The sequence below is a fragment of the Hippocampus bargibanti genome, linkage group LG10 (genome assembly GCF_051943395.1).
Source record: "Hippocampus bargibanti isolate YZ-2025 linkage group LG10, ASM5194339v1, whole genome shotgun sequence".
NCBI lineage: Eukaryota > Metazoa > Chordata > Actinopteri > Syngnathiformes > Syngnathidae > Hippocampus > Hippocampus bargibanti.
The window spans coordinates 5755025-5778152 of record NC_142743.1 but is presented as its reverse complement, the minus strand read 5'-3'; the positions used below and the strand labels follow the sequence as shown (position 1 = coordinate 5778152).

At 44.5% G+C, this 23128-nt stretch overlaps 1 protein-coding gene across 1 annotated transcript in view; it reads left to right on the top strand.

Annotated features, from left to right (window-relative positions):
- The first annotated feature begins 7572 nt into the window (after positions 1 to 7572).
- naa15b (N-alpha-acetyltransferase 15, NatA auxiliary subunit b) overlaps positions 7573 to 23128 on the top strand; it is a 48917-nt gene continuing 33361 nt past the window's right edge. Inside the window, exons 1-3 of the mRNA XM_089006347.1 lie at positions 7573 to 7722; positions 18265 to 18349; positions 19228 to 19332. Of these exons, the coding sequence (XP_088862473.1) occupies positions 7669 to 7722; positions 18265 to 18349; positions 19228 to 19332 (244 nt within the window). The 5' untranslated portion in view covers positions 7573 to 7668. The remainder of the gene's footprint in view (positions 7723 to 18264; positions 18350 to 19227; positions 19333 to 23128) is intronic.

The following is a 23128-nucleotide window of genomic DNA, read 5'->3' as shown; positions in this document are numbered from 1 at the left end:
GTTCAGGCAAACTCATAACATTTAAGCTCAATCAAACTCATAACTTTTAAGTTCAGACAAACTCAAAATTTATTTATACACTACTCAAACATTTTGAGTAAACTACTTGAACATTTTGAGTTAACTGTACTCAATCATTTTGAGTTAACTCTACTCAAACATTTTGAGTTAACTACTCAAAAATTTTGACGTAATCAGTTGCCATATAAATTTTGAGTACTTTCAACTTGTTGGGTTTTACAGTGTACATATTATAATACATATTGTCGTTTTTTTCATCGTTCATTTCGCGTTGGGGTTGCAGTTGGCGGAATGCGCCATTTTGATTGGAGGACACTGACCTAGAATGGCAGAAAGCGCCATGTTGATTGGATGATAGTGGCCGTCATGTTGAAACAGGTAAACGCCCAACTAGTGCACTTCACGCCCAACTAGTGCACCGGAGCATTAGAGGAGAGAAAATGTTCTGATTCTAATTTGCAATGAAACAATACCATCGATGAAACAGTCGAATGTCAGTGACATTTTAACAAGCCCCATGTTAACGTAGTAGATTGCAGATAGCAAGTGTGGAAGCTTATGAGCCGTGTGCAGGCTAGCTAGCAGTAACTTCTCCTCTGGACCGGCAAATTGAATTTCATTCCGATCGTTTTCCTGTTTTTTTACCAAACACGAGGAACGGAAAACCATCCATGTTAACGGTGAGTACTATCACAAAGTTATTTTAAATAATACATTCTGATATTTTGTTGAAAAGTGGCCGTGCGTGCGCGTGTGTGTGTGCGCGCGCACGCGAGCGTTTGCATGTGCGCGCGTGCGCTGGGTCCTCAGCCACAAAGCCTGACGTTAATCCAGTGGGAACTGTCTTAAAATCGACCCTCACAAAGCTGAGGACCGTGACCGGCGAAACGGGCATGATGCAAGGTGAAGGGACATTTGTTTTCACTCTGGGGGGTTTGTCGTCAACCCACTCAGCTTGGGTAGCTGACGTGAGTGACCCCTGTATCTTGGGACGGGACTTTTTAAGAGCCGCAAAATGCGTGGTGGACTTGGGAGCTGGAGTGCTCACCCTGCCGAGCGGTCAGCATGTGGAGCTGATCACGGCGTCTCGGCAGAGTGCACCAGAGGTGGCCATCAACCCGGCAGAACCGTCAGCAGAGAGCACGGATGCACTGAAGACCCAAACCAGCCAAACAAAGACAGCAGCAGTGCTGACTCCTCAGCTTTTGACGATAGATCGGGTAGAGTTCGCTCGCCCTGTGATGGACTGCCCACCGGGGGGGCCAACTACATCCAATCAGCAAAGAGCCGGACCGGGGCTATCCAGTCCATTTGGGAGAACTGTGATGGCTTAGGTGTCAAGCAGCAGTAGCAGTTATGGCAGGTACTGTCGGAATTTAATGACATTTTTGCTCTCAGTGAGAATGAGCGGCGCCTCACTCACTTGATCGAGCACCACATCGACACGGGTGACGCGCGACCAGTGAAGGTTCGTCCTCGACGCCTGCCTCTAGCCCAGCAGGAGGGTGTAGATCAAGAGATCCGTGCCATGCTCAAGGCAGGGATCATCGAGCCCTTCGGCAGTCCGTGGGCGCCTGGCGTGGTCATTGTCCCCAAGAAAAAGAGCACCAAATCGCGGTTTTGTGTGGACTACAGACCGCTCAATAAGGTCACAAAGAAAGACTGCTACCCACTACCACGCGTTGACGAGACCCTGGACCTGGTCTCTGGTTCTGCGTGGTTCTCGTCACTTGATCTGCGGAGTGGCTACTGGCAAGTCCCTCTCACCACAGAGTCCAAACCCAAGACGGCATTCTGCACCACTGCACCCGAGGACACTGGCAGTTTAAGGTCATGAGTTTTGGCCTATGCAATGCACCAGGGAGCGTTTGATGGACACAGTACTCACAAACATTCCAAGGCAAAAGTGCCTGGTGTTTTTGGATGATGTCGTCGTCCATGGTAATTCTTTTCAAGCATCAATGGAATCTCTGAGACTGGTGCTGGGGAAGATTGCAGCAGCTGGGCTGAAACTGCGCCCAGATAATTGCCACTTCATGCAGCAGAAGGTGGAGTTCTTGGGCCATCTAGTGGACGGTAAAGGCATCAGCACGCTGGAGGAGTAAGTCCGCACAATCAAAGACTGGCCAGTATCAAAGGACCAGAAGCAGTTAAAAAGCTTTTTGGGACTAGCCTTGTACTACAGGCGGTTTGTTAAAGGATTTTCTTGTATTGGAGCACCCTTGTTCCGTCTCCTGAAAGACAATGAACGCTAGCAACTAACGATAACTAAGCCCTCATGAACGCTCCCGTCTAACCCCTCCTGATCCATCCCTGCCTTTTTTGCTGTACATGGACGCAAGCGATGTTGGCATGGGGGCAGTGTTGTCACAGGTCGCCTATTTCAGCCGCACTTTCAATAAAAGTGAACGATGCTACTGCATTACAAGACGTGAACAGCTCGCAGTTGTTCTGGTGACACGCCACTTCAAGTATTACCTGTGTGGCGTGCCCTTCATCATCAGAACAGATCATGCCACACTGTAGTGGTTGATGTCGTTCAGGGAACCAGAAGGCCAAGTAGCATGGTGGCTCGAGGAGCTGCAAGCATTCCACTTCACTGTGGTGCATCGGGTTGGGGCTCAGCATGCCTATGCAGATGCCCTTTCCCGGTTAGTTGCTGCAGCCATTGTGACCGGCAAGATGCCAGGGAGTTGGAGCTTTGCGGGGAAGCGGCTGCTGCTGTGCCGACATGCTGCACCCTAGAGGCTGTGGACACTGCAGAGTGGGCTTCAAAACAAGGGGAGGACCACGATCTCAACCCCGTGCGGAAGTGGATCCAGAGTGGCAGGAGGCCGCCCTGGGAAACGTGATGGGATTCTCTGTTGCTTCCAAAGGCCTTTGGAGCAAGTTTGATGGGTTATGCACCAAGGACGGCGTGCTGCAGCGACCCTGGAAAGAACCTTCCACCGGGGAAGAGAAATGGCAGGTGGTTGTGCCAAGAGCTCTCAGAGAGACGGTGCTGAGAGCATGTCATGGGGGCACGAGCTCGGGACACTTTGGCAGCACAAAGACCCTCCGACAGCTACGCCAAGGGTTCTATTGGGGGCAGCACCAGCGGGACATAGAAGACTTCTGTCGGCGCTGTGATGAGTGCGTGGCCTACAAAACCTCAAGCCCAATCGCACGCACCACTTCAGCAACAAAAGAGATGAGTTGCTGTGGACATTGTGGGCCCTTTCCCTGTGACAGACAGAGGGAATCGCTACGTGCTGTGTGCGATGGACTATTTTACCAAGTGGCCAGAGGCATACACACTGCCAGACCAAGAGTCGGAAACAGTGGCTGATGCGCTACTGGAGGGCATGTTCTGCCGGTTTGGAACTGCGGATATCATCCACAGTTACCAAGGCAGAAATTTTGAGTCCAGCTATGATAGGTTACCAGTAAGACTTTAGTTCGCTGAAGAAGCATCTTGGATAAGAAGCGAAACGTCTGACACCTTCAAAAAAGTACAGATGATGGCTGAAGAAACCTTTTCATCGATGGACCACTCCTGTACGACTGAGAGCTTACACAGACGAACAGCTCCTGTTTGTTTCTGATAACCGCTAAGTTTTGTTATTAAAAGACCGACCCGCTATACCAGGGGTCGGGAACCTTTTTGACTAAGAGAGCCATAAAAGTAAAATATTTAGAAATGTTTTTCAGCGAGAGCCACACGCACGCACGCGCGCACATACAAACGTTCGCGTGCGCGCGCACACACACACGCGCACGCGCGGCCACTTTTCAACAAAATATCAGAATGTATTATTTAAAATAACTTTGTGATAGTACTCACCGTTAACATGGATGGTTTTCCCTTCCTCGTGTTTGGTAAAAAAACAGGAAAACGATCGGAATGAAATTCAATTTGTCGGTCCAGAGGAGAAGTTACTGCTAGCTAGCCTGCACACGGCTCATAAGCTTCCACATTTGCTATCTGCAATCTACTACGTTAACATGGGGCTTGTTAAAATGTCATGACATTCGACTGTTTCATCGATGGTATTGTTTCATTGCAAATTAGAATCAGAACATTTTCTCTCCTCTAATGCTCCGGTGCTTTCACGCTGAAGTGCACTAGTTGGGCGTGAAGTGCACTAGTTGGGCGTTTACCTGTTTCAACATGGCAGAAAGCGCCATGTTGATTGGATGATAGTGGCCGATGGTATTGTTTCATTGCAAATTAGAATCAGAACATTTTCTCTCCTCTAATGCTCCGGTGCTTTCACGCTGAAGTGCACTATTTGGGCGTGAAGTGCACTTGTTGGGCGTTTACCTGTTTCAACATGACGGCAACTATCATCCAATCAACATGGCGCTTTCTGCCATTCTAGGTCAGTGTCCTCCAATCAAAATGGCGCTTTCCGCCAACTGCAGCCCCAACGCGAAATGAACGATGAAAAAAACGACAATATGTATTATAATATGTAATATGTATCGGCGAGCCATATGCAATCATCAAAAGAGCCATATATGGCTCGCGAGCCATAGGTTCCCGACCCCTGCGCTATACGAGCGACTGTGCGCATCATTTGTCACGCTGAGGGGCATTACAATATGTTCAATTAGTACAGTGACGTGCAGTCAGGGGAGGCAGGTGAGGCAGTGCCTCACCTGTCATCATGGAAACCTGTCATGGAAATATCAAATGAAAAAATAAATTAAATAGTTATATGTATTTAGTGATTTGTACTTTAAAGTTCTTGTCCATTTAATTTCACCGTTTTTGGATTTTTTTCAAAATCGCTGAATTTTCACATTTACTGTTCAAATACTAAGTAGAGACGAGCGGTGAGGCAGCAGCCGGCTGAGCCTCAACATGGATTGCACAATCACTATGCTAACTGTGCTGGCTGGCTCTGCAGTGAGACCGCATTGCTGTCCTTCTGCATATCGCTGTTAAAGCGTTCAAACACGTTTAGTATATGAACTAAATTTCTACAGTTTAGCTGGTGTATATAATGTACAGTCACTGTACATTATAAACACCGTACTACAGTGTTTATTTTGTTTTGTTTGTATCAAAACTGTGCGTAGGTGAGGCACACAGTTCTCCCGCCTCATGACAGGGGGCGCTTGTGATTCCAGAGATACTTGCGACTCCACGGCTGCAGTATAATAGAATTAGGGACAGCAAGCTACAGTAAAGTGAAACCCTCCAGTCATTTTTTCGTGTTGCTTGGCCTCATTTTCAGAATGGAGGGTTACATATCTAAATGGAAAGAATTTTCTAAACTGGACTTTCAATCGAAGCAGGAGATAATAATTAAAGGAAGACCAACACCGGAGCTAAAAGGTTTGCTTCGGACAACGGGACGGAATACTCGCTCTTTTCAGACGGACTGGTACACACGAAAAGGCCGGCTGTGTGGATGTCCAGCAAGAAACCGCCTTTCCTGCTTTTCCTGCGTTCTGTTCTCAACTTATGACAATGTCTGGACTCAAATGGGATATTCTCATCTCTCATCTCATTTTCCGTACCGCTTATTCCTCATTAGGGTCGCGGGGGTTGCTGGAGCCTATCTCAGCTGTCTTCGGGCATGAGGCGGGGGACACCCTGAATTGGTTGGCAGCCAATCGCAGGGCACACAAAGACATACAACAGTCACTCTCACACTCACACCTCGGGACAATTTGTAGTGATCAATCTGCCTGCCGTGCATGTTTTTGGAGTGTGGCAGGAAACCGGAGGACCCGGAGAAAACCCACGCAGGTCCGGGGACAACATGCAAACTCCACACAGGGAGGCCGAACCAGGACGCGAACCGGCGACCTCTGCACTGTGAAGCCGATGTACTAACCACTCGACTACCGGGCCGCCCCAAATGGGATATTGTGACCTAAAAAATTTACAACAGAGCCTCATCAAACATGAGCGGTCGACCGCGCACATCCAACGTCAAATCGCGCTAAAAACAGGATCGACTTGGCTTTGGATGAACAGCGAAGACTCAACATCAGCATCCACAATGCTAAGGTAAAGGACAACCGGGAGATTTTAAAAGATCTCATCAATGCCACCTGCTTCCTTGCCAAACAACAGCTGGCATTTCGTGGAAACGATGAAAGTAAAGGCTCTGCTAATCGTGGCAACTATGTTGAACTATTTACATGCTATCGCTGAGAAAGATGACGGGCTAGCGAGACATTTGAAGACATCCACTGTATTTTCTGGCCTGTCAAACAGAATACAGAACGATTTAATTGAAGCAGTTGGTGATATCATTAGAAATGACATTAAAAAGGAGATCGGTGCAGCCCCATTTGTTGCTGTAGAAGTAGATGAGATTGTCATTCTCAGCACTGAAAATACTGAAAACATACAGTCGGAAGAGGACTGATCAAGGACGACTTTTTCACTAGCAGTGATCTCCATTGAGACAGAGAGACTTTTAAAACTGAAGAAAGATAAGGAAGGCTTCTACAAAGAAGTTATCGATGGCTTTCTTCAGAAGGAGCGGCGCGTAGACTTCATTTACAAGTAAAGTAACACGATAATAACGTTTTTTTAAATTATTTTTTTCTATGCTACAGTTTGTATATATAAAGAATGCTGACATGACATTTTAAACAAAACACGTTAACTGTTGCCAATCAAATGGTGAATAAGCTACTCTGTAGAGGTCATGTTTGTAAATCTGACTGATGACGTCAGTGCCTCACCAGTCATGAACCTCACCGCACGTCACTGAATTAGTATAAAATGTATTTTTTTTTACATTTTCTTTTGTTTCGCCTTACAAATGAACTGTCTATATTGTGTCAATAGTTGCTTTATAAAGTGAATATTCTAAGTATTGTGGTCAAAATCGGAAATCTCCCGACCAAATCCTGAGACTTAACACATGCCTATTGTCGTGCACCGTTGACCTTCTGGCACATGATCAGCGTTTTTTTTGTCGCGGTAACGCCATCTCGAGGTTGCAAGGAGCAACTGTCAATTATGGTCTCAGTCGTTTACTGTACAGTCGTTCCATCACTTTCAATGTGACTTTGAATCTCTTTATTTTATGAATTTGAATCTCATTTTACTTTAGTTCGACAACGTCACTCTCTATTATATAGCTCAGGGAATGGGGTAGGAAAAGATCACGACGAAAGTATCTGTTGCTAGTATGATTGTGCTATTCGTCCGAATATGTTCGAATAAGCATGCAAACAGTTTAATCACTGACAGTTTAGTACCAATTTCTAAGAAACAAACAATACAATGCATTTTTACAATAGCAAAAAGATCCCCTTGATGTTTTTTTCCAACGGTGAATGTATGCCACAATAAGCCAGGAGTCCAGCGTTGGAAATGTGTAAACATCAACCAACCATGCCCGCGTTCATTTCGGTTGTGCGTTCACTGCCAGGCTATGCTGGTGTTTACAACGGCGTGTCAAACCCCCTCTTTCAATAACAGGTAGCAGTGTCCGCCAGTTTGAATGTGTCGGCTCTCCGTCAGTGCGTCAGGGGAAAATCGACGAAGGCAGAAAGCCGAGCAATCGAACTGAGGGGGTGAGCAAGCCGGGCCTGTCCGTCACTTGGCTCTACTCGTCTTGCCTGTTCGCGCTAGCATTAGCTAACGTTACATGTGCTGAGGTCGAGGGGGGACGCATCTCAACTGCTGCTATAATGCCGACAGTTACTTTACCACCAAAAGAGAACGCTCTCTTTAAGAGGATTTTGGTGAGTTGCTCTCTTGTAGGTGGCATTATGGTGAGCAGGACTCTTGGTCAGTTTACAGAGTCACCGGCGGTACTCGTTGTGTTAGCACATGAGCTAGCGAAATGCAATCATATTGAATGGGAACGCTAACCCGGCCCTGAACATCGCTGTCACTTGAACGTAGCCAAAATGGTTGGCCTTTGCCTTGTTGTGATTGTGGCTGCCGATTAGTGACCATTTCGGTATAACTATCTAAACGCGTTGCTCAAGTGCACACAACGTAGAACTGTTTTGTATCAGGCATCACTAGTTGGGAATGGTCTATTTGTCTAGGAATGGCTAACGAGCTAACTAAAGCTGAGAGTTGGGCTCGAGGTACAAACTGTGTGGACTCGCACTTTTTCTGACTTGTTCGTTGTGCGCGGTGGCCACATTGAACTTACTTTCTTGGTTTGTTTTAGCGGTGGAGTGGTTAACTTGTAAGGATTTTAACCGCCACAAAAACGTGACGTTCGCTAACAGGCTAATGTTAGCACAATAGCCAGATATATCTTATTTCAACAATTGGGCTATTCTTCTCCTATCGCCTAATTGCAATGCTTCGCTTTTGAGTCAAAGGATCACTGCGTGGTGGCTAATGTTATCTCCCTTTCGGTTTGAGTGTGGTTATGTTAAGGGTTAGTTGATTTATCTCAGGCATTATAGTGTCAGCAAATCCGGAGCACCAATGGGCCTGCCTGTAGTGCCTTGCTAGCAAGCTGCCACCCATGCCTTCGGCCCCGGTGCACGTTTCGAACTGTCTGTTGTACGCTCGTCTTTTGCGGAACGTACACGACTTTGTTCTGTGAAGTCATAACAAATGTTTTCTTGTATTCAATGTGGTATATTGTTATTCGCTAAATGACTAGCGTTGCCTAACAGCATGGGTTGAGAGCTGGACTGCATGCTGCTTGGGTTTGAACTGTCGGCACGTTCCAGTTTGACCTCCATCTCACAGTTCAACTCACTGTATTCACACCCAGTAGGAAACGCAGACAACTTTGAGGTTTTCTTCAAAGTAACCAGCTTTTTTTCCAAAACAAAGCTGTGATATAAAAAAACTCAGAAGATGAATGAATAACTTGGACTTCACTTTGAAAACGATTGGTCTATTCTTCCAATAGACTAGATTTTTATTTTATCCTCACATGAAAGCTCTTCTTTTACGACTTACCAATTGTAGTTGTCGTTGGCGAAGCTATGACTTGATTTTGAGAAGTTGCTAAAGTACTCACACTCTATACAAAAGTAGATGAACATATACTGAAAACAAAACCATAAAAAAAGTACGTAAAAGTAGAGCTTTATGCTACCCGCGCCAACCCTTTGGGTCTGAGCACATGACGTCCATGATTTCCAAAAACAATTTGACATGGACTCATCAGACCACACACATTTTGCCACTTTGTGTAAGTCTCTCATTGATGTGCTCAATTCCATAGAATCTGCAGGGTTTCTGATTGTTAATCTGTCATTCTTTCACTTTGCATGGTGGCGTAGAAACCTTCACTTGTCGATGGAACAACAAACTGGTTCACATCAATTAGGGATAGAAGACATCGTTTTCAAACCAATACTGATAACTTCTTGTTTTTGAAGACTGATACGATCACAATTACCCTTCATTGAAAAAAAATAGAGCCAATTGTCGTTTGTTCAGTCTTGATCTCATAACCCAATATGACATCACCATTCCGCAAACATGTAAAACAAACCTGTTTCTTGAATTGCACTTCTGAATGCCCTAATTCACAAGGTGACAGTGGCTGTTTGCGGTATCCACAAATTTTTGCGGAGTGGGGGGGCAGTTTATACGATCAAAAGTTTGCAGTTTGTTTCAAAGAGGAAAAAATAAACACTGGAAGTATGTTCACAGTATTATAATGACCCATTATTGCTATTATTGTTATTTGTGGTATTGAATTTCCTTTGAATATTTTCAAGAAATCAGAAATATTTGTATTTTTCTATCTATACCACCGGTGTGTAGTAACAGACGTCAAAAGATGAACCTGTGGATCCAACTTTAGCCATTTCTACAGCATCTATGTCAGATTTGTGTTTGGTAAAACAATCCTAGATTTCACACTAAATACGTTTGTAACTGAACTGAGAGTAATCTTACTGTATTCATACTCGCGACGATATTTCATTTGGTGGTTATTGTGAGACGTTAGCTGGCGCAACCATGCAAGCTGCCATCTTGGCTAGCATTAGGGCTACTCTCCACAGCTGCGCCTCTATATATAAATAAGAAAAAGGAAGAAAAGAGAGATGCACATGTCTGTGGCCCTACAGGACAGATGCAAACGGAACAGTTTAAAAGTTATCAAGAGCTTTTCCATCCTTAGTGTGTATGTGTGCATTTGAGTGCCAACCCGCTCAGCAGTGAGAAAGTTGACCGAGAGGAAAAGGGATGATGCACCAAGACTGAATGTTGATGTGTGGAAACAAACATCCAAGCTGATATAGTATTTGTGCCGATAGTTGTGCATATATGTGTGTGTTTGTAATTGAGCACGTGTGATTTCTGAAGTGGTAAATAGTACATTGACAATCCCACTCATTATTTAGACGTAACTCAAAAGAATGAGACGATGCAGCCGTTTATCTACAAATAACACCTGCCTCATCAAATGCAGTGCATTGTACTGGCTGATAAGGTTGATACTGGTTCCTTCGTTTGGCAAAAGAAAAAAAAAGATACCTAGTACCCATTACTCAGCAGTTTAATTTCTGAATTTGTATATTGGAACGTTTCTCTTCTGTGATGGGGGGGTCGGTATTGGTTTGTAACAGAAAAGTGTGACGATGGTAGGGGAGCTAAAAAAAATTGTTTTCCAGAAAGCCATACATAACCAAATAACCCTTTCCAGGTCCTTTACCGAAAAAAGTCAGGAAACAAATAACACTATTAATGAAATTAATAATAACTAAATAACCCTCTCTGAGTTCTTCACAGGAAAAAAAATCAGGAAATAAATAACACGATTTATGAAACGAATAATAACTGAATAACTCTCTGGGTTCTTCATAGAAAAACAGGACATAAATAACACTATTAAATAAATAATGACTAAATAACTCTCTCTGTGTTCTTCATAGAAAAAAAGCCATGCAACATTAACTTTCTGTTGTGCCATGCACAATCTTAACAGATAAAAGTTCGGCTCAGTTGTCAGAGCAGAATCTCTCTGACACATATGAGCAGTCTCTTAAAGGACAACCGACGTCACTTTTTTGTTTTTTAACTGACATCAGAAAAACCTTTTATAGCATCTAAAATACCCAAAACACGCAGTATGATATTTTTAGTCAAATGCAAAACACCAATAAAAATGACTTAAAGTGTCCAAAATCTGCAAAAAAATTGAGCTGCGAATTGGGCATTTTCAGAAAGTCCCGCCCCCAGTTCGTGAATGTCACGCCAAGACGTCTTGCATTGCTTGTGAATCAAAACAGTGGCTTCAGATTCGGAGAATGTTTTCTTGTTACACATCCAGTTATGAATATGATTCAAATAGTTCTGAAGAGGAAAGCATACATGTTTGCAATCGATTAAAGAATTATATGTGCCATTTTGAGGCAACATTGGGGGGAAATCTGTCACCCAAAAAAAAGAGGCATAAAATGGCGACCTCCAGTGGCCACCTCCGCTTCCACAGGCTGATAAATTCCTTATATGGAGCCCTCTTCTGGTGGCTTTTGGGTGCAACATGGTTCTCAGACCAAACATGTACAGCAAAATATGTTGACATGATGGATGGACTGCTACAATGTCTTTTTTCGGTCAGGGGGCGGTCCTTTCGTGACGTCATGTACTGACTCGTCACCAACTCAAAAACAAGACTTCCTGAATATTCAGAGCGAGTCTTAAAACGTAAATTATAGCTATATGCGGTGGAATCTTATTAAAATATGCTCAGTAGAAGTCATTTGAAGCCATTTTACAAATTATGGACACAACTTGTCCGGAGACATCGGTTGTCCTTTAAAGTTCTTGTGTTCCTTCCTTATAATCCTTTTGTAGGTTCCAGTAGGCTTGGAGACACCGCTTTTTGCAGCTCTCTCTCAACTTCCCTGTGAAAACCACAAAGGAAGCAGGTTGAGAACATGAACTAAGTGATACAGCACCTACACAGCACAATACATTTCACTACCAGTATGGCCGTAAAGATGGATTTTATCCCAGTAGATTTTATTATGATTATATTTGTTCATGCTCAGAATGACTCATTCAAGTCAGAAAAGTGAGCTTACCTATGTATGTTCATCAGTGTGAACTGTGGGTCTGCATCTGGCTGGTGAGAAGTTGAATATCAGGTTCCATTCTAGTTACAGCCAGTCTCAAGCACTGATGCAAATGTTCTTCTGTGAATCTTGATCTCATCGGAGATTTCAGCAGTTTCATGCGAGAAAAGCTTTTCTCGCAGATATACGTGCTGCCAAAAACTGCGGACATTTTCATTGCGTTTTTTTTATGTTTGGATATGTGTCGTTTGGGAGGGCGGCATAGAAGTAAATGAGACTGTTGGGCTTGAATGTGTCTTTCAGACCATCACAGTTCTGTAACTCAGGTCCAACTTCTCCATGATTTTGGTACACTTTGTGTCTTGCACGTCCGTGATCTCTTCCAGTGCTAATGAAAAAAAGTCGCATTCTTTCGTCTTCTGCTGCAGCTGGGCATATACATTCATCCCGATTTCTTCACCGCGTCTGGTGATTGTACTCGGCGACAGACCGACAGCATTATATGCATCTTTCTTCTCAGGACTCAACTCCTCCGCGACAGCATCCATAAATTTCTTAACAAACTCTCCATCTGAGAAAGGCTTACCACTGCTTGCGATCAGTTTAGCAATCCGAAAGCTGGCCCGAAAGGATGCCTTCTTCAGCTGAGCTTGGCGTACAAATGTATTCCGCTGAGATAGTAGTCCACTTTTCGCTTTGAGAGTTTGTCTGCTCGTATTTGGCCTTGCAAGCTATCGTACTTATCTTTGTGATGGGATTCATAGTGTCGGCGAAGATTGTATTCTTTGAATACCGCCACCGCCTCTTGACAGATGAGACAAACAGCCTTTTCTTTGCATTGAATATAAAAATAATCGTTTGTCCACTGCAGGTTAAATACCCTGCATTCTGAATAAATTTTTCCTCTTACCTAACCTTTTCACCATTATTCCTTTCACTCTTTGACAGGAAGGTTTACAAGAGAAAACGGGTCTTGGACCAAATAGAGCGCCAAACTGAGCGCACCTGAATGTACCACCGGACTCTCCTCCACTTCCTCATATGTCACTTTCTTGTGTCGCGTCGCATTGTGACCGACTCCTTTAGCGTTCTATTGTGAGCAGGCGTGTTTGTATTGTTCAATTACGATTATAAACAACATACATTGATTACATTGATTAAAATTGGAACAGATAATGATCGAAAACCGACCTTTGACTTGTAAAAGGATTTTTTTATTTTTCTGGAGGCCAAAAGGAAAAAAATCTGATAGCATCTCTGGTATTGTTCAGGGGGCCAAGTGTGGGCCGTAGTTTGGTTACCACTGCAGTATACTGTTGTTTGACACCAATTTCAACCACGGGGAAACGAATTGTGATATCCGAACAACGTACAAGTCAATTATGGCTGTGGGGGACAATCCAACAATCAACTCCTTCATCGCGAAATATTTCGACGTGCTGCAGAATATTTCATCAACGTAACTAATGTAAACGTTGCAGTTCTCGTTTTCCATACATGCATTTAATTGTGTTGTATTCATATATCTTTATCGCTTGCAATATTCACTGTTTTTCATGTTTGTACATGCTGGCGTTCGTGGTTTCTCTCGTGTGTACAATGTCAAGTGATACGCAGTCACGATTGCAAGAGTGCGTTATAAAAATAATAAATGACGTTTTTACTTAATGTATAAGTTTATTTTTCACTACAGTACAAAAGCATGCTAGATATGCAATCCATCAACCCAATGAGAAAATTACATGCCATATCAAAGATCCCCCATTTATTGCCCCGCTTCATACAGTACGGCACAGGATCGGACATATCGATACTACGGTTATATCGACATTTTCTGACTCCCAAGAATATCGATAATACGAGACTTTACTGTATACTTTATTTGATGTATAATAAATGTGCTGTGGTATTATAATTAAAGAAATAAACTGTACTCCATAATAAAGTCGTTTTATTTACCTTTGTGGTGGTCGTTGATGGCTTGATGGAATGGAGTGACCAGTTTCATCAGCATTAAACACTTGATGAGGGACATAGGCTTCTTTCACCAGCTTGAGGAATTATCCCTTGTAGGTGCTTTCTCTGTGATAATTGTATCTAGTTCTTCATCAATTGTGATCTGTTTAGCTGGGTTGACAGCTTTTTGCTATCACTTGATGAGGAAGGAACGCAGCCTTCTTCTTTCACTATCTTGATGAATGAGCCCTTGTAGGTCCTTTCTTTACGATAATTTACCTTGTTCCTCATCAATTGTGTTCTGTTTAGCTGGGTTGATAGCTTCTTGCATCAAGTGTGCGGATGGCTTGTGTGGGTTATTTGTGGAGCCTGATTGATGGGATATTTCAACCTTGCATTCTACACTCTGCCTCAAAGTTGAAACGAGTCCAAATGTCGCTGTTTTCTATCCATGTTGTCACTCTCTGTCGACTGCCCGTCTCTTTCAGGTTTAAACCCCCACTGGCCCGTGAAAGACATTCAAGGACAACCGACGCTCTCGGACAAGTTGTGTCCATAATTTGTAAATTCACTTCAAATGACCTCTATTGACCATATTGTACAAAGATTCCACAGCATATAGCTATATTTTACGTTTTAAGACTCGCGCTAAATCGTCAGGAAGTCTTGTTTTAGAGTTGGTAACGATGCCTGACGTCGCGTCAGGAACGCCCCTGACCGAGAAAGTGACACACAATGCATTTTGGGTACTTTGTTTGGTCTGAAAACTTCGTGTTGATGAATCGTTGTGTGTTGCACAAGGACTACTATTTGATACTAGTTGACACAAATTCCCAGCAGACAAATCAGCCCATATCCTACGGAGCTTGGGCGCCATCTTGTGCATTTTCTACGCTTTCGACGCTACATTGCAGTCCTGACGGCTCGAATTGATACGGAAGGACTTCTTTAATCGATTGGAAACATTTATGCTTTCCTCTTCAGAACTCTTTGAATCATATTAATAACTGGATGACTAACAAGAAAGCATCTTCTCCGAATCTGAAGCCATTGTTTTGAATCTAGAGCAAGGCAAGACGTCCCAGCGTGACGTCACGAACGAGGGGGCGGGACCTCCTGAAACTCGCCATCTGGTGTTTTGCATTTGACTAAAAATATCAGCCTGCGTGTTTTGGATATTTTAGATGCTATAAAACGTTTTCCTGATGTCAGTTAGGAAACAAGAAAATGGTCTCGGTTGTCCTTTAAGCAAACATCTCCTTCACTATCGTTGGCTGCAATGGTGAAAAATCAAAGGTCTCTCATTGGATTGGATTGCCTTTATTCGTCTCACAGTGGAGACATTTACATTTTACAGTAGTCAGGTTTGCAGTCGGGATTTTTTTAAAGCTTTTAAATGTTTTTTCTTCCCCCAATGTCAGTGTTATGATTTTTTTGATTGATGATTTGTAGTTCGTAATTATACACACACCCGTCCAACCCAATGCATTTAACTCCATGTCAATTCAAAGCAAATTTTGCCCATTTATCTGTCGGTTCGGCCCCAATCTCTTGTGAATAGCGGCGATCAAGTGTACAGTAAATGATTTGTTGAAATGGATCAATTAGGCTGGTCCACCTGGTGATAACATGTTTTTCCTTTTTTCTAATTATTTTTATTTTTGATGTATTGATTTTTTTTATTTTATTTACTCTGCTCCAAAATTCTGATTGTGAATTTTTTGAGGGGGAACCCGAGAATCTAATTTTTACAGACTGAGGCTGCGATTTTTAAGCAGCCAACCATCAGTAATCGTTCATTTATGGGAGATTGCAGCAGATGTGCAAATGCGTACCCGTTTGTGTGTTACTCTTGCAGTCTCAACCTAATTCAGGTATCGAACCCGCGCCACCAACACGTTTCCGTTTTGAGAGCACAGAGCGCTGGCCAGAGAGCTAAAATTGCCGACTGCCACCTCGGCTCAGTACCATATTCGAAGTGATGGCCAGTTAATGTTTTACAAATACTCCCCCCTCCTAATTTACAAAAAAAAAAAACAATTCAGTGTACCAAAATGGAGCATATACTCACCGAAAATATAATGAAGCCACACACTGCACTTTTTTTCCTCTATTCCAATGCCCCTCATGTTCGATTTGGGTGGAAACCCCCCATCTGCCAGTCAGAGGGACGAGGCACATAATGGTTTCTCAAGGCTATGAATGAATGAATGCCGACCCGCTAGCATGCACTGTATGACACATTGACTTGTGCTTGTCATAAGCAATGGTGTGCTGAAGTTTTTTTGTTTGTTCTTCTTTTCCTTGTGTGTTGGACCAACAGTGATGCACTTAGTTGAGACTTTTTTCCAAACTTTGAAAAGATGAAACACTTTAAAAATGACAATACAGTGATACCTCGGTTCTCGACCATAATTCGTTCCAGGACCTTGTTCGAAAAGCGAAACCATCTCTTTGCTCCTGTCACTTGCGAGTTGACAGCCAGGCTGCCTCTCCCGGCCATTCTCCACCTGCTGTCAATTCTCTAATCACGGACACGGGGCATTTATACGGTTCGCGATCACCTCGCCAATGCCCGATGATTGACTCACCTCACCACCGGACCTGCACTCTTCCTTCGATGCGTGAGTGTATCCGGTCCGAGGTATTTTCCCTGCGTCCCGTAAATTTATGTCATCTTTCGGGATTGGGTCATTTGGCACCCTCGTGTGCCATTTGCTTTTTGGCGTAGTAAGCGGGTCGGATCACGCCTTCCTACTCGCTGTGTTTTCTTTTATTTGTGAATAAACATCCTGCATGGTTAGTTCGTGTCTGCTTTGGGATCCCAAACATTCCACTACGTTCAGATGAGTCAGCTGCCGTCACTCTCGCTCGGAACGTGACAGCTACGGATGACTCGGCTACAGGATGTTATTTTCTCTTCAAATATAATATAATGACACTTGCTCTCACTCCCACAGCCATATCACTAGATTTCACAGCCTCCTTATTCTTTAATATCGTACTGATCGTAGATTTCGCCATGCTGTATTCCCTAGCCAGATCAGCCACTCGCACACCTTCATATTTTGCGATTATTTCTTTCTTAAATGCAATAGTTGTACGGACTACTTTTCTTTTGTCACTTTTAGCAGCACTTACTTTCTTTTGAGGCATGATTAGGGGCTAAAACTCTTCGTTTTAGCCCCTATATATAGGTGATATTAAACGCAGCACGTCCGCAAGCAACAACAGTTGGTCATGGAGAGAGCGATACACCCGTACGCCGCTCAGCACCCCACCCTCGCGTACGCACTCACGCGCCGTATTGCCGTTCGAACACCGATTGGTGTTTGAACTACGAAGCAAGAATATCTCGAATATTTTGTTCGAACTGTGAGGCGTTCGAGAACCGAGGTACCACTGTATTCTGTTTTTGACAGTGATTTGATTGTGTGTGTACATTGTACAGTATTCAAAAAATATTTGATACCTGGATAAGCTGCAAGTCATTTGGGTTCCGGTGGAACGGTTATTGCGTATTCCATGCTTATTATTATGGCTATAAATGTGTAATTTCAGTGTTATGCACATATACAGTTATACTGCGACTGACTGACTTTCACCTAGCTTGGGGCGGAGCCATCTGAAATCTTGGGTAACATTTTGATATCTGCAATATTCCTGCGACCTTCAACTGCCTGCAGCATTCTCTTAGTTCTCAATGTATACTGGTGTAAACTCTTAAAGAATCTATTGTTAGTTAACACTATGTGACTTCCACAACAAGGCAAATAAATAATTGTTTAACATACAATCCACAGTCATGGTTTCATGGAATACAATGCACACTCATAATACAAACGGGAACAAAGCAAAGTAATACATAAGTAACAATGTTTAGAATTGTGAAGGATTAATGCGGATTATTGTACTCTTTGTCTTTGATTTGAATGGATAGGGCCATCAAGTATGTAAAAGGATGTTAGTCATCGGTGATAGCATAAGGTCAAAAGTAAATTGAGCATATTTGTCAGGGTTTTGACATAAAATTATCGCAGCAGGCTAGAGCTTATCTTTCCTGTTCCTGCACGGTCTGGCATTCAGAGTTTTGAGTTGGGCCCTCAGTGGGTGGGTGCAAATTGACAGATAGCTGGACAAACTCTGAGGGAAATTCAGACGCTGGAGTCAAGTGGACTGAGCATTTCTGTTGTTTTCATTCTATTGACAATACAATTTAGTCAAAAAAGGAACAAAAAGCAATGCACTTCTCGCTTGAAGATTTTTCTGTGCTCATTCGCTTTCAATTTCATGTTTTTTTCTTTGCTTCTTCACCAGCGATGTTATGAGCGCAAGCAGTACAGAAATGGACTCAAGTTCTGCAAACAAATCCTGTCGAACCCCAAGTTTGCAGAGCATGGAGGTTGGTAGTCAAAGTGCATGTGTGGCTGTCAGATGCCTACATCAAAACATGATTCTTTAAAAGACAACCGACGTCTCCGGACAAGTTGTGTCCATAATTGGTAAAATGCCTTCAAATGACTTCTACTGAGCGTATTTTACAAAGATTCCACCACATATAGCTATATTTTACGTTTTAAGACTCGTGCTGAATATTCCGGAAGTCTTCTTTTTGAGTTGGTGACAAGTCCGTACGTGACGTCACTGAAGGAATGCCCCTGACCGAAAAAAAGGACACATTGTAGCAGTCCTTCCAATCATCATCCAGTCAATGCTTGTTTGGTCTGAAAACCTCGTGTTGCGCCAGAAGAGGGCGTCCAAGCTCCCTATAAGGAATTTATCAGCCTGTGGAAACGCAATACACTGTCATGTCTACAAGAGGTCGCCATTTTCTTCTGCCTCTTTTTGGGTGAGACATTTACCCCCAATGTTGCCTCAATGGCACGGAATAAATTCTTTAATCGATTGCAAATATGTATGCTTTCCTCTTCAGAACTATTTGAATCATATTCATAACTGAATGTGTAACAAGAAAGCATATTCTCCGAAACTGAAGCCGTTGTTTTGATTCTCTAGCAATGCAAGACGTCTTAGCGTGACGTCACAAACTGGGGGCGGGACTTTCTGAGAATGCCCAATTCGCAGCTCAATTTTTTGCAGATTTTGGACAGTCATGTCATTTTTATTGGTGTTTAGTATTTGAATAAAAATATACTGCGTGTTTTGGATATTTTAGATGCTATAAAACGTTTTTCTGATGTCAGGAAACAAAAAAGTGACGTCGGTTGTCCTTTAACGGGTGGTAGCTATTGTTGTTCAGCATCCCGTTGTCCTTTCCAGAAACTTTGGCTATGAAGGGCTTGACCCTCAACTGTTTGGGGAAGAAGGAAGATGCTTATGACCTGGTGAGAAGAGGATTGCGCAATGACCTGAAGAGCCATGTCTGTATCCTCCAATGCTGTTCCATCTTCTCCTTTGTCTGTAATGTCATTAAACATAGGAATGAATTCACCCTGTTATTGTACAAACACAATTGCACTGAATTTGGGACATTGTGTAAACACGAACGAGAACACAATCAGGTTTGTATGCCCACCCGCAACCTTTACAAAGTTGCCATTTTCAAATCAGTTGAACAGATGCTATGTATTGATTTGTGAATTTTGTGGCAATTCTTCTAACCATCGTTTTCGTAAGATGGCGCCCCCCTGTGTGGCTGCCTCCACAGCAGCTCTTTCCCTTTCTTGTCTACTTTTTCACTTCTTTACTTTTCCGTTTTTGTTTTGCCTGATCTCGCTCCATAAACCTCCGGAGAGGAGATGGGCATCTTTTCTTTTGCTCATCGCCGTTATTTTTTACTTTTTCATCGCTCCTGTGAACGGGGAATCCACGCGCACGCGGAATCCCATTGTTTACAGTCGAGACCAGCTACTAGCGTGGCGGGCTAATAGCGGACTAGCGGCCGCCGCACCAGACATCCCCGATGAATTGAAGAGGAGGAAACGAGGATGTCGGGCCGGGAAAGATCGCCGCAAAAGAACGAGGAAATACCGACACGTTCTCCCGTCCGTCATCATGGGGAACGTGAGATCGCTCCCAAATAAAATGGACGAGCTGGCGGCGCTAACGCGACATCAGAGGGAGTACCGGGAAGCCAGCTTGCTACTCGTCACGGAGACATGGCTTTCGGCAATCACTCCGGACGCCCACGCAGAGTTGGAGGGCTTCCAACTCGTACGAGCGGACAGAAATGAAGGCAGCGGTAAGCAGAAAGGAGGGGGGATTGCTGTATTTGTGAATGACAAATGGTGCAATCCTGGGCACATCACGGTGAAGGAAAAACTTTGCACTCGGGACATCGAGCTGCTAGCCGTTAGCCTTCGGCCGCATTACCTGCCACGGGAATTCTCACACGTCATAGCCGTGACGACGTACATTCCCCCTACGGCAAATGGCGGCGCTGCCTCCGATGCCCTCATATCTGTTGTAAACAAGCTGCAAACCCAGTCCCCCAACGCCTTGTTTATCATCTCAGGGGACTTCAATCACATTTCCCTGAAATTCTCCCTCCCAACATTCACACAGTATGTAACTTGTGCCACCAGAGACAATAACATATTGGACCTATTTTATTCAAACGCCAAGGATGCATACAAACCCTCCCCCCTCCCCCCTCTCGGAAGAGCAGACCACAATATGGTTTATCTCCAGCCTGTGTACAAACCCCTTGTCCAGAGGCAACCAGCTGTGACCCGCACGATCAAAAGATGGTCCACAGAAGCTGAAGAAGCTCTGCGGGACTGTTTTGATTCAACCAGGTGGGAGCTCTTTACTGAGATTCATGGGGAAGACATTGACTCACTCACCAACACCATCACAGACTACATTAACTTTTGTGAACAAAACACCGTACCCACCAGGACTGTGCGGTGTTTTGCCAACAACAAACCATGGATTAATCCCGACATAAAAGTCCTCCTGAAGGAGAAGAAAAGGGCTTTTGTGTCGGGCAACAGAGAGGAACTGAAGGCCGTGCAGATCCAACTGAGGAGGAAGATCAGAGAGGGGAAGAGGGCCTACAGGATGAAAATGGAGGAGCAGCTGCAAGCCAGCAATGTCGCTGGTGTCTGGAAGGGCCTGAAAAACATCTCAGGCCACAAAAGCCCAGTGACATTGAACGAAAAAGACAAGGACTGGGCAGATGAAATCAACCGCTTTTTCAATCGGTTTGACAAGACGCCAGCCGCCCCCGGCCCACCGTCAACTTCACCTGTAGCTGCACCTGCACCAACTCTCACTGTGGCCTTACCCTCCCTGCCCCCTCTCACGACCAGCTTTCCGCAACCAACAACTGCCCTCCCAACCGTTGCCACACCCTCAGCCGCCACTCTGCCTCCTGGTTCCTGCCTGTCTGTCACAACTGCGCAGGTGAGGAACCAACTGAGGAGGATGAAGGTGAGGAAGGCAGCAGGTCCGGATGACATCAGTTCCCGACTCCTCAAGACCTGCTCCGACCAGCTGTGTGACATTGTCCAGCACTTGTTCAACCTGAGCCTGAAGCTGGGCAGAGTTCCACAGCTGTGGAAAACGTCATGCCTGGTCCCAGTGCCCAAGATTGCCAACCCCAAAGAGCTCAACAGCTACAGACCGGTGGCGCTGACGTCTCACCTGATGAAGACGCTGGAGAGACTCGTCCTCGCCCACCTGCGACCGCTGGCAAGCTCATCGCTGGACCCGCTGCAGTTTGCCTACCAGCCCAGCATCGGTGTGGAGGATGCCATCATCTACCTCCTCCATACGGCGTTGCTGCACCTGGAGAATGCTGGGAGCACGGTGAGGATCACATTCTTCGATTTCTCCAGTGCCTTCAACACCATCCAGCCCAGTCTACTGGGGGACAAGCTGCAGCATGCCGGAGTCGACCATCACCTCACATCCTGGATTACAGACTACCTCACAAACAGGCCACAGTACGTGAGGGTAAAGAACTGTGAGTCGGACAGGCTTCTCTGCAGCACCGGAGCGCCGCAGGGAACAGTCCTGGCTCCATTCCTCTTCACCCTCTACACCTCGGACTTCAACTACAACACCCCAACCTGCCACCTTCAGAAGTTCTCTGACGACTCAGCTATTGTCGGCCTCATTACAGAGGGAGACGATAGGGAGTACAGGGGACTGACAAAGGACTTTGTGGACTGGTGCCAGCAGAATCACCTCCAGATCAACACTGGCAAAACCAAGGAGCTGGTGGTGGATTTCTGCAGGAAACAATCGTCACCTGCACCATTGAACATCCAGGGTTCGGACATTGAGAGGGTGACCTCCTACAAGTACCTGGGTGTTACTCTCAACAATAAACTGGACTGGACAACAAACACGGATGCCCTAATCAAAAAGGGACAGAGTCGCCTCTTCCTCCTCAGGAAACTGAGGTCTTTTGGAGTTCAGGGGTCACTCCTAAAGACTTTCTATGACTCTGTGGTGGCATCAGCCATCCACTATGGCATTGTCTGCTGGTCAGGCAGCATCACCACCCGGGACAGAAAAAGACTGGAGCGCTTTGTCAAGCGGGCCAGTTCTGTCGTGGGCTGCTCGCTGGACTCTCTTGAGGAGGTGGGCAACAGACGGACGCTAGCTAAACTAAAAGCTATGACGGACAGCCCCTCCCACCCCCTCCTGCCCATCCTGACAGCTCTGGGTAGCTCCTTTAGCCAGAGACTATTACACCCGCGCTGCAAGAAGGAGAGGTACCGCCGCTCGTTCCTACCGACTGCTGTCAGGCTTCACAATTCCCAATGATCACATGTGAAAAAAAAAAAAAAACAAAAAAAAAACTGGACACTTGTAAATATGGGTTGTTGCAATATATCTAAATGCATCTCTTGATTCTGCACTATGTACAGTCTTGTTTATAGAACGGTTTTTGCACATCTACATTTGCACAGTATACAGTTGACATTTTTATTTTGTTATGCTTAGAATATCTTGTTTTCTATCCTTTCACTCCCACCCCAACCCCATCCCTCTTCAATTGCTGCTGTGGACTGCAAATTTCCCCATTGCGGGACGAATAAAGGTATTCTGATTCTGATTCTGATTCTGATTTTAGCCTCGAAGCCAACTAAGCAATATTTTGCAATGGCTTTTGATTGCAAAATAATCATGCTTAGCAATATACAAGTGCAACTCATTTGAGAGCACATTACAGAATGTTCTCACTAGCCTGTTATATTGTCCCAAA